Source organism: Acomys russatus, chromosome 26 (genome assembly GCF_903995435.1).
Source record: "Acomys russatus chromosome 26, mAcoRus1.1, whole genome shotgun sequence".
NCBI lineage: Eukaryota > Metazoa > Chordata > Mammalia > Rodentia > Muridae > Acomys > Acomys russatus.
Genome location: NC_067162.1, coordinates 34,448,335 through 34,461,174, shown reverse-complemented (window position 1 = coordinate 34,461,174; position 12,840 = coordinate 34,448,335). Strand labels below are relative to the sequence as shown.

Sequence of the window (12,840 nt, the reverse complement as noted above, 5' to 3'; positions counted from 1 at the left end):
TCAAAGTACCCACTGCTTCAGGGCTAACAGCAAAATTAAAAAAGAAAGCCCAAGGGGCCACAACTCCACTCTGCAGAGCGCCTGAGAAAGACCACAGATGCCACACTTCTTAGAAGGCTCAGAGTAGAGCTGAAAGAGCAAAAACAAGAGGTTGGATAGAAAACTCACTGTTCCAGTTGGCGTAGAGGGTTCGAAGGGAGAAGCCACTGAGTGTGAGCTCCCTCAGCTGGTTCCGCTCACAGTGCAGCTGCTCCAAGCTACATAAGGAGCTAAGGTCCAAATCAGTCAATTGATTATCCCGCAAATCCATGTGAGTGACGTGTTTATTTCCCTCCAGATTTTCAGTCATCACCGTTTTCAACTCGTTCATCCTTAATATTCAGAAATAGGAAGTAATTGAAGAGAATTTCTATTGCGTGTATGGAAACATAGGCGAGATATGACCCTTTCCTCTCTTTACTGAACTTGAGAATTTCACTACTTGCTTCATAATCAGCTGATTTATAGAAAAAGAACTCAAGACCCAGCTAAGTTAGAACTAGTAAGTACATCACAAATTAGAGACAGGAAAAAGGCAATATCCAGGAAGAGATAAACATTTTGATCCAAGTACCTAGTAAGGCCAGGTGGGGAACGGGTGAACAAGGAGATAGGCATGTTTGTAGTGAGTGAGAAGCTAAGCAGAAGGAACAGCTCCCCTTCCCTGTAGCTGTACCTCTTTTTCTCTAGTGCTAAGATTCACATGCACCGAGAAGAAAATTATCTGTGTACTCGAATGATTCAAATGAAAACTTCACAGATGTTTCCTGTTCTTTTGTCTGTTTTGTTTTGTTTTTTTGAGACAAGGTTTCTCTGTGTTAGCCTTGGCTCTCCTGGACTTGCTTTTGTAGACCAGGCTGGCCTCGAACTCACAGTGATCTGCCTGCCTCTGCCTCCTGAGTGCTTGGATTAAAGGCGTGCGCCACCACACCTGGCCATGTTTCCAGTTCTTGTCTCCACACTACATGACTTATCACAAACTAGCCTGTTCTCTTTATCCTGTGTGCTACTAAATCCCTGTCTTTGTCTTACAAGGCTCACTATCAGCTTCCTGAAAATGATAGAACACCTAGTCAAAATCTTTTGTCACCTTCCCTTAGGGAAAGATTGTCACTATAAAAAAATTTTTTTAAAGAAGGTTTTTAGTAATGAAGCTTTGAACATTTCAACTACAATAAAATGTTATCAAGAAAAAAAGTAACTCAACAGAAAAATGGTCAAATTTATATAGACAACTATAAACCACTAGTCTGCATAAAAAATGATGTTCATCATCACCCATAAAAACTGTTCATTAAAGCAACAAGATCTATGCTGTACATTCTACTGATGATATTTTTAAAAAGAGACTCCTGAAATACAGTGCAGATAAAGGTGAGGGAATGGAAATTCTTATTATAAGTCAGACAGTCCCTCACATGTTACGTCTGTCACTGCCAAGCCCACCAGATCCTTAATCTCCGGGCTATTGGGTGAAGATTGAAGTTTACTACAGATCTGAGTGCATCTATTTTATACTGTCCTAAGTTCCTAATGTTCTAAAGAAGTCTTGATGAGGAGAAAACATCAAGGTCCATCACAGCAAAGCTACAGAAGCTCTTGTATAGAGCGGCCTCACCTTAGATCCACATGCTTAACATGGCTCATCCTGATCAGCACCCCTAGGTTCAGGACTTCCAAACAGTTTCCTGCCATAACCACTTTATCTAACATGGTGAGTTTCTCCAAAACATTAGGAATTTTACTAAAATTGTTGAAGGAAATTCCCAGAGAAGTAAGCTGCTGCAGATTTCCCAATTCATCAGGTAGAGTGGTGAGAAGGTTGCCATCGAGGCAGAAGGTCTGAAGACTGTGGAAAACAAATAAGCCTGCATTATGGACTAGCTCACACAGACAGACAGACGGACGGACGGACGGACGGACGGACGGACAGACAGACAGAGCCAACAATAAGGCTTGTAATATATTATTAAGCCATGACACTAACTATTAACAATCCAAACATGACAAAATTCCCCAAATCTTGGCCCATGGAGAGTAAACAGAGGCTTAGACATAACTTCTAAGGATGGGCTTTCAGACACTAAAGAGCAAGAGTCTCTGCTGCTGAAATGGAGGGAATGGGTCACTGCTTGGTGGCATGGCCACTCTGGCATCAAGAGCCATTGCTTAACAGAATCCTGATAAGGATGTGACTTATCTCACTGTGAAAGCTCAAAGTGTCGCTTGTATCCTAAGATCAGAGAAGGTCCTCCCAAAAGAAAGGAGAATCTAGAGAAAGCCAATACTTACTTTAGCAGATTGCCAATCTCTCTTGGCAAGTCATGAAATCCATTACAAGAAAGGTTAAGTTCAGTCAGGGTAGTAATCTCACAGAGCAACACAGGAAACACTCCAAGCTTATTATGGGACAAGTTCAGGCCCTTCAGTTGAGAAAATCTAAAAAACAAAGGCACAATACGGACCATATTTCCATAAACCCATTGTGATGGTATGAACAATGAATACACCCACTGTATGTCTTTACAGCGACCATCAATGGACTTTGATGATGTGTTTTGTTCACCGACTGTTTTCATAATTGCTGTTGGAGACAGGGTCCTTCTATATAGCCTAGACTGGCCTAGAACTCATCAGGCAGCACAGGCCAGCCTCACATTCAAACTCTTGCCTCCATTTGCAAAGTGGTAGGATCACAGACATGTGCTGCACACTCAGCTAAATGATCAGTATCAAATGCGCACCATATAATTTGGTCTAAAAACATGGTTTCCTTTATGTGCTAACAAATGTTGTGTGGACACAGAGGAAAGTAAAGTGCTGTCAATGAAACCTGGGCAAGAGAGACCCCCCAATGAGGCAGAAAGTGTACACATGGGAGCTCATGCTGCTGCAGTTCCTTTCTATCAAGTCACACCTGATACATGTAATCTCCCTTTGCTAAATGTCTATATGTAATACGCAAAATTTAACCTATTCAGTACTGTAATAGCCACCAAAACACATAGCATATTATAAGCAACTCTCTCTTTTCTTTTCTTTCTTTTTTCAATTGTTTTGTTTTGTTCTGTTCTGTTTCAAGACAGGCTTTCACGGTGTAGCTCTGGCTGTCCTGGACCAGGCTGGCAGGCTGGCCTCAAACCCACATGAATCTGCTTGCCTCTGCCTCCCAAGTGCTAGAATTAAAGCTATGGACCACCACACCTATCATAAGCAACTCTTTTTATACTAAAATTATATTGGCTCAAATGCTATTTGAAATAAATGAATCAGATGAGCTTGAAAACGTGTGACAGCAACGTATGGTAAAGTGATCTGACTGACATGAATCCCTTGTTGTTGCCATTTGTTCACAGAGTAAGTTTCTACAATCTTGCCTCAAATAGTGTGGCCATACAATGGGGGTATGGAACATCATGGTTTATATCATACAAGTGTGAGATGGTGAGAAGTCAAAGGTACTGTCCTTGAGAATGGAATCCATGGTGACCTGACCCTGATTACTTACTATTCTTTGCCCGGGTGCCTCGACTTCAAAATCTCTTCCCAAGCTCTCTAACTAGACCAGTTCTAGCTTCAGGGCAAGTCAGAAAGAAATGCTAAAGATTGGACTCCCTTAATAGTACAGCTTACCGTAACTTACTATACAAATGAGTTAAATACCTTTATCATTACTAAATATATGCTTATATCTGTAAAAGAATAGATTTCAATACCAGAGTTTTTCTGAAGATCATACTAGCATTATAAGAATAACGTTATTAACATGCCTATGTAAGACATGTCATTTTAATGTAATGTAAGGTAAAGGTAAACACTTTGATTTTCACTCTCCCCCTTCCCCAGCAAAAGCCCACGATCACATCTTGTTCATGTGCACCCACTTTTTGTGTCTCTGTAATTTCTTCAGACAAGCTGGTCTCTCATAATATCTGTTTTAGGTAAAAATATGAAGTGGAATATGGGGAGAGTAGGAAGGTAAAACATATTCTAATAAAAAAGATAGAAAAAAAATAGGTCATATTCTTATAGGGATGAGATGGTTCCCACTATCAGAAGAGAAAAGGTTTCATGGATGAAAATAGACTTGGGAGCAGATACAAAGAAAAGATAAAGCCTGCTCAGCTCAAAGCCATTTAAATTAGAAACTTTTGATTACAAAACTGTCCACCTACAGAATCTCTCTATCTATTATAGCTACAGATGATTCTTTATCACCAATGCAGACCATGCTTTACTATTAACATAAAGATTATCCCAAGCCTGACATAGTGGCACATGTCTTTAATGTCAGCACTCAGAAGGCTGAAGCAGGCAGATCTCTGTGAGTTCAAGGTCAGCTTGGACCACACAGTCAGTCCCAGGCCAGCCAGAATTACACATTGAGACCTGTCTCATGACAAAACAAAAACAAATCAACAAAAAAGGATTATGAAAATCAATGGCAACTTATTATAGTCTTTGAAACAGAACAGTTCATCAACCATCTGTCTTATAAGGAGAGTAATAAGGAGAGGGATTTGTGTTAATAAAAATTTTTGCTTCAGTGAAAATTCAGAAAATATAATATAATGTAAAATGCCAATCAGTTTGCCCCTCAAACGTTCAGATGCTGGAAGTGTGGTCCCAGTGTAGCAGGACTGAGAACGACAGACCTGTAAGAGGTGGGGGCTAGGGTGTAACTCAGTGGCACAACACTTGTCCAGCATACACAGGGTTCTGGTGTAACCCCCAACATCACTAAATAAATAAAAAAGAGGAAGAGGAAATAACTAAGTCACTGAACAGTCTGTCCTGGAAAAGGATTACATGGTGAGTCAGTTCTCAAAAGAATGGTTTGTTAGAAAAATGCAAGACTGACCACCGAATATCCCTGGTTTTCTATTTCTCCCTCTCATGTTGATTCCCACCATCCACCAGGATATCCTGCAGCAAAGGGACCAACTGATCTTACATTTAAACCTTTTTGCTTTATACATTACCCAGCCTCTAGTTACTTTGTTATAGAGACAAGGAATGAATTAATCCAGTAAACATGTCCGCTTAAAGTGTGAACCACTAAGATACTGACTACAATTCATTTTCAACACACTAGTCTGGAAACCTCTCTACATACTTGTAGAGTGTGTCGAGGCCCCCTGGTCTTTCTAATTGCATGAAGTTGTGTCTCAGGTTGAGGTAGGTGATATCTTGACTGTAGAAGAGATGCTCAGGAACCTCCTCAAGGCTGTAACATGAGAGGTCCACAGTGCTGATCCGCTGGGACACCACCTGAAGAAGAGAAAAAGAAAAGCCTCCTGAGCCATTGAGCTTTCACACAGCACAGGCCAGAACAGCATTTACATAAAAAGTGCTGACTACAAACTAAGAAAAGCAGGGGAAGTAGAGATGCTATTATTCATTTATAAAAACCAGTTAATTGGGCTGGAGAGATGGCTCAGCCGTTAAAGGCTAGGCTCACAACCAAAAACCAGGTAATTTTTACTTTTCTCTAAAACTATAAACTGCTTAAATAAACAAAGATGTAGGCCTGAAATTCTAGCACTAGGGAGGTGGAAGCAGGATCAGTCAATCAAAGCCAGCCTTGGCTGCATAGGAAGATTATGGTCAGCCTAAGAGAAAAACAACCAAAAAAGCTTGAGGTACAACAAACATAGTGGGTCCATGTTTATAATTCTAGCAATTGGGAGATTGATGCAGGAAGATCACTAAAAGTTTGGCCAGTATAAGCTACAGAGTAAGTGTCAGGCCAGTCAATACAATATAAGTGAGACCCTATCTTTAATAGGAAGGGAGGGAGGGGAGGGAGGAGGAGAGAGAGGAAGGAGGAGGAGTGGAGGAGGAGGGAAGGAAGAGGAGGGAGGAGGAAGGAGTGAGGGAGGAAAAGGAGGAAAGAAGTGAGGGAGGGAGGGAGGGAGGGAAGGAGGGAGGGAGGGAGGGGAAAAGCTGCTCATGTCTCTATAAGGGATTAAGATTTAACATTGCATATCAGAAACAATGTTAGATGATTCAAAACAGACAAGTTTTTAATAAGACAGTATGGGACAAAACGCCTTTTGTAGCCACATATCTCTGCAAAGGTTTGTTCTTCTACTGAAAGCACGTAGCACATTGCTGAGTATGCCAAAGATGCCCAAGAAACAGTCACTTCTCTTTATAGAGGCAGAAGGATGGACATTACTCACAACTAAAACCAGCTTTACACAGAACAGATTGTATAGCTGATGCACAGCAGCAACAATAACAATGAAAATAAAGGTCACCTGTGTTCTGAGACATGCCATGGCACCATAGCATCTCTTCTGCAAACTGCTGCCAGAACACAAAGGACTTCTGGAGTTGTGGTACACTTCAGTGCTGCATCTTTATTGGCTAAGCAGAGCTATACTGAAATATTATCCTCAACATACCAGAAGAGGGATTTGTGACAGAATCACAGGTCATGTCCCATCAAGTTCACCTTTTAAGTGGTTCATCAGGTCTTTTCTAAAAGTGTACAGACCAGAAGCACCAGGCTATAAGCCAGGGAAGAAATATGTCAACCAATGACTACTGTGGCAGATGGGAAACAATGTAAATCTCGTGTCTCAATTCCTTTAAAGGTCAAATTTCATTATGTCTTAACTCCATCTAAGACTCATCTCACAAAAACGGTATAGAGGGTTATGTACCTAAAAACATTTTGACACCATTTTCTACTGTGTGGCTATAATTAAGAAAAGACATGGTGAAATGCCTCTACTATACTCATCATGCACTAAGAAACACCAAGTGTGTCATTAAGGATGGTCACTTGTTGCTACGTCCTCATCTGCCATCAAAGCTTCCGACCTTAGATGCCTGCCGTTGCCATCTCTGGTACTCGGCCACAGTCTCAAAGCTGACATGATAGGTCTGAGCTTGGGCTCCAGCTGAGCTGAAAGCAAGGGAGTGCTGCCGGCGCTTCGCTTCTTCTATCTGAAGGAGGAGGGGAGAAAATCAGAGCTGCTAGTCAGAAATGACAGTCAAAAAGCCGTAACAAGACACACTCTTCAAGATGGCAAAGAATCTGAGCAGACATTTCTTCAAAGAATATATACAAATATCCAACAAGAATACAAAATAACAACCAACGCCAACAGCCATTATGGAGAGTTAAGTCAAACCACAGAGACTAGATGTGGGGTACGCACCTGTAATCGCAGCACCCAGAAGGCAGATGCAGAGAGAATTCCAAGTCAGTCTAGGCTACCTAGACATCCTTGGCTCAAAACAAGGGGACTTTTCCCTAAACTGCAACAACTCAGCCTACAGATCTGCTAAAGATACAGTCCTTCTCCTGCCACGGAGCCACTTCTATCTTTGGCATCTTACTTTGGATGGCATTGCTTCTGCATCTTGGCAAAAGAGCTACAAATTGATTTACAAGTTATACTTGCAAATCAATACATTCTAGTGCTTACTAAAGATAGAATCAAGTGTCAGAAACACAAAATACTTTGAGCAAAAAAGAAACACGCTGTAAAGATTCATTAACACTAAAGAATTTTGTAACTTTCAATTGTGGTACTCACAATATAATCAGTCTTCATTGCTAAGAAATCAGCGCAACTATAAAAATGGTGTCAAAACAAAGAATTTCATTGAAACAAACAGATAATATTCTAAAATAATCACTGGGCAGTAATGATGCATGCCTTTAATCCCAGTACTAGGGAAAGAGAAACATGTGGATCTCTGTGATTTTGAAGCCAGCTTGGTCTATATAGTGAGTTCTAGGACAGCCAGGGTTACACAGAGGAACTCTGTCTCAAAAAACTATGTGTTTATGTATATACATATAAATACATAAAAAGAATAACTTTTTAAATATATTACTATGGGGAAGTGCAGAGATGGTCAATAATTAAGAACACTTAATGCTCTTTCAGGGGAACCAGAGTTCTGACCCTAACATGTTGGTGGTTCACAGCCACCTGTAACTCCAGTCTGATGAGATCTGATGCCTTCTCTAGCTTGGAAGGGCACCTGGTACATGTGCGGTGCACAACACACATACAGACAAAACATTCATACACATAAAATAAAGTAAAAGGGGAAACTATCTTTTTAAAAATTAAGTGAATTTCATCTTAGATATATTAAACTATAACTCTGTACAACTCACCTTTCCAATTAATAATAATAATAATAATAACAACAAAAAGAACAAAAAGACTTTGCTAGGTGGGGTGGCACACACCTTCAATCCCAGCACTGGTAGGCAAAGGAAGGCAGGTCTCTGGAGTTCCAGGCCTGCCAAAGATATATAGTGAGACCCTGTCTCAAACAAACAAGGAAAGAAATAGAAAGACTAATGGAAAAGGCTTTGTGGCAATAAGCCCCACTATAAAATGATAAAAAGAACATCTGACCATTAATAGTTAATAATATCTAAAGTTACACATATGTAAAACTACAATGTCAATTTAAGTAATACCAAAATAAAATAATTATATAGAAATGTTGACTTTGATTTCTATTTCTTATGAGTAATTCATAAAACTTTCTCAGTATTTGATTATGTATGAATTTCTAGGCTTTGTGTGAAGTAATCCAGTGTAAATTTTTTTTTAAAGATTTTAGTTTTTGTTTTTATTAAAGCGTCTATACATGTTCTGGGCCCACAAACACCAGAAGAGCACACAGGATTCCCTGGAACTGGAGTTACAGATAGATGTGCCCTGCCATGCGGGTGCCGCATGGCACTGAACCTGAGTCCTGTGCTAAGCCATGTCTCCAGCCCATTATTTTTAAAGTTCAGCGATCATATTTCCATTCCCAAGGTTTTCACTGAATCCTCCCCAGGATTCTGATTTCAGATTTTTTGTTGTCCTATTGTCTCACAAAATCCTATGCATATTTATTTTCAGTGAGCCCATTTATTTCCACCTCGGTCTTAAATGAGTTTATTACTTGATGAGTTTATAGATATCTTCATTAACACAAAATTTCCTGATGCTTTCCAGGACTTGACAGCAAGCAGGAGCCATCTCTCTAGCCCCTGTTATCTGTCTTCGTAGTGAATGTATTAAGCCTGTACTGCTATGTACCTAGACCAACTGCGTATTTCAAAGCATGACTTTTAAAGGTCATTCTGTCTATGAATCCTCTTCAGTCCACACTGGTTATGATGGTCAAGCCTCAAAACACTATGTCTAGCTTCCTATAAATGCTAACCTACCTATGGTCACCTGTCACTCTGTCTGTCTAACTAGCGAATGAACTTTTCTAGGGCAGATACAGACATGTCACAATTCCCTGGCTGCTGAATTGAGACTCATGACCACCCAATTCTCTACTTTAAACTAATAGGCAAAAAGAAGAAACCTGCAAGAATATCTTGGCAGCTGCTTCTAGTCCCCAAAGGCAGCTTCTATGTAGCACCCTGGTAACAGCATCTTGGTGTTACCAGCTTTAGCACCAAGTTCCTAAGTTTGGAGCACACAGTTCTACAATAGCACTTGGAGGATGGAGAGCTCTGGAACCGCTTAAGAGTCTCTGATATAATCTTTCATAATACTCCTATTGGGGTCTATGGAAATCAGGCAGGGTATTTTATTTTATTTCCTCAAATGCTGAGAATTAAATTCAGGGACTCACAAGTGGTAGGCAAACACTGTATCACTGAGCTATAGCCTAGCATGTTCTCTCTCTCTCTCTTTGTGTGTGTGTGTGTGTGTGTGTGTGTGTGTGTGTGTGTGTGTACACATGTATGCATGTGGATGGCAGAAACCCACCTGGGCAGTCATTCCCTGGGAGCAGCAGTCCATCTTGTCTGTTGAAACAGGGCCTGAGTCACCTAGAGCTTAAAAATGGGCGAGGCTGTCGGGGCAACAAGCCCCAGGAATCTGCTGGCATTGCTCCCTCAGAACTAAAGGTAAATGCACCACCACACTTGGGTTTTTTGTTGCTGTTATTGTTTGTTCATTTGTTTTTTAAACAAGAGTTCTGGATAACAATTGAGATGCAATCTGAATAAATTAATTAAATTAAAAAAAAAAAGAGTTCTGAGGGATCAAACTGAGGAGGTCCCTCAGATCCTCCCTTACCAACTGGGTAATCTCCCCAGCCCACCTTTAATTCCTTAACGACCAAGATAATATTTAAAGTTTGTAAATCTTACCTTTCCCCCAACCAGAGGCAAAATGTGCATCTTCCCAGTTTGACAATCCTTCACCGAGGAGACAATAAGGCAAGTACCGCAAAGAACAACTAGGCGTTCAGCCCATTTGTGCAGCTGGGTTTTTCCTTTACGTACATTGTAGATGCCAGACAGTAGGATTCGATCCAGATGATCCATCTGGCATGGTTTTTCTAAAAAGAAAACAGTGCTTCAGAATGTACCATTAAAGTAACATAATACTGGGAAAGGAAAATGCATGTGCCAACATTCAGTATTCCTATTTATAGATATGAGGAATGAAGAAATATGGGTTTTGGCCCTCAGATAACACCCACCACTGCACTTATATAGTGCAAATAAGACTTTACCTTGGATGTCCCTGTCAACCTTCTTCAACAGCCACCTTTCTGGCGAGGCGTCTAGACCACGAACTTTGGTTTTAGACCCTGAAGCCGGAGTGCAAGTTATGCCAACCCCTTCAACGACATGGTCCACTGAGCTCACCTTCCTCACAGAGCTTATATTCCATCATCCTGTGCTGTCTTAGATGTATTAACCCACCTTCTAGGGTGTTCTCATAAAAAATACTGAGCATATGGGGGCACAAAAGATGTACGGGATAAACGATAGTCATTATTGATATCAATCCATTTTAGAATAAGAGTTCTCTAATTCTGTATATAATCTCCTACCTCTCTGGCTCTGGCAAGAAAGGCTTATGGGTGATATTTCAGTTGACTGTCCCCCTCATGGAAGCAGAAACAAAACCACACAACACTTCTCTTTGTTCAAGCACCCTCCTTTCCATCCTGTTCGCATGGCTGAGATACAGCAAACAAAACAAAACCCTGAGACCAAGATGCAAAGCTCTTGTAAAGGCACTGACAGAGAGATGTGTCACAAGCACAGAAACGAGTGCGGCTCAGCTGGCAAAAGTGCCTGAACTCAACCCCCACAGCGTACAATAGAAGGACAGAGCCAGCTCCTATAAATTATCCTCCGACTCCACATTTGCCGTATGGGAAACATGTGCGTGTACACGTACACGTACACACACACACACACACACACACACACACACACACACATAATCAAGATAAAATTAAATAACCAAGGAAAGCAGCAGGAATAAGAAGTTGTATAAATAGTAAACAGAGCTCTCCAGAGATCACCACGATTGACCAGGTACCACTCTGCTTACTTACTCAAGCGTTTCTACATATGTAATATGAAGAAATGGGTCAAATACTTCAAAGACTCAAAACTGCATTACTCAAAAAAAAAAAAAAAGTGTTAATACTAGACTTACTGACGGCCACTTCTACCTAAGCCAGTCCCTCCGCCTACATTCTAATTCCTGCTCCTTAGGGAATCTGGTCCTCTCAGACCTCTAGTTCCGTAAGCGTCTACTACCAACCAGACATTCCCAACAAGGTAGTCACCAACAGTTAAAATAAAGAGATACATACTAAACTGACAATATAAACTATTGATAAAGCAGTTAAATGTAAATGTAAAAAAATACAGATCATGATATTTGTATTTTACTTGTATAATTCAACACGCATGAACAAACACGGGTGCAGAAGCTGGAGGCATCAGGTCCCTCTGGAGCTGGAGCTGAGGCGGCTGTGAGCCACCTCATGTGGCTGCTGGAGCTCACATGTATCCACTCTTAAGCATGGAGCCGGCAGCTCTCTAACCCCAGCATGCCTATCTTTTTTTTCATATATAAAATTTTTAAAGGTTTTTATTTATTATTATGTATACAGCGCTCTGTCTGCATGTACACCTGCAGGCCAGAAGAGGGCATCAGATCACATTGTAGATGGCTGTGAGCCCCCATGTGGTTGCTGGGAATTGAACTCAGGAACTCTGGAAGAGCACAGTGCTCTTAACCACTGAGCCATCTCTCCAGCCCCCAGCATGCCTATCTTTTACCAAACAAGTTTCAGATATGCAAATTAACCTGAGGCTTGTCTTTTTTCTTTTTTTCTTTTCAATTTGGAGAAAAACGATGTGACTTGATATTGAAAGAGATATAGGAAAAGGAGTACTCTCAAGCTCTACTGAACAAAGTGCTTACTGTTAACATATATTGTATAATTTAGGATCTTACACGCCAGAAGTCAGCCTCTTCCCTTCCCTGAACAGTCACCTCCTGCTCTCTTTACAGCATATATCCTACATAACACTAGTTAAACTACTACAACAGGACATAATGGATCAAACATAACATCTGACTCTGCCCAGGTGGGCATTCTTTGTAGCCAGACATCAATACTGTTGTCAGTATGACAGTGACCCTGCCACTTGTAACATTTGACTCCAGGCCCTCAGAAGAGGAAAACAGCACTGAGGAACAGAACAAGGTATGGAAGTGACACTCATGAATTCCACTTCCTGTCATGAAGATAACCCAGTCACATATGCACAGCTAGCTGAGATGGGCTTGGAAATGAAAAAGATCTGGGCAGTCATCACATGCAACCCACACGCTGCCACTCAGGACCTAAACACACAAACTACTGCCTCACACCCTCACACCTCCAAACAACATGGCTGAGACTATGCGTTTCAACGTTTGGGTATTTGAGGGTTTTGTTGATGGTGGTTTTGTTTTTTTGTTTGTTTTTGTTTTTGTTTTTGAGACAGTC

The 12,840-nt window shown here is 40.9% G+C and overlaps 1 protein-coding gene across 1 annotated transcript in view; it reads right to left on the bottom strand.

Annotated features, from left to right (window-relative positions):
- Positions 1-12,840, bottom strand: part of Phlpp2 (PH domain and leucine rich repeat protein phosphatase 2) — a 70,380-nt gene that overhangs the window by 30,375 nt on the left and 27,165 nt on the right. Inside the window, exons 4-9 of the mRNA XM_051168754.1 lie at positions 10,184-10,374; positions 6,871-6,996; positions 5,156-5,310; positions 2,332-2,478; positions 1,658-1,888; positions 169-371 (exon numbers count right to left, since the gene is read on the bottom strand). Of these exons, the coding sequence (XP_051024711.1) occupies positions 169-371; positions 1,658-1,888; positions 2,332-2,478; positions 5,156-5,310; positions 6,871-6,996; positions 10,184-10,374 (1,053 nt within the window). The remainder of the gene's footprint in view (positions 1-168; positions 372-1,657; positions 1,889-2,331; positions 2,479-5,155; positions 5,311-6,870; positions 6,997-10,183; positions 10,375-12,840) is intronic.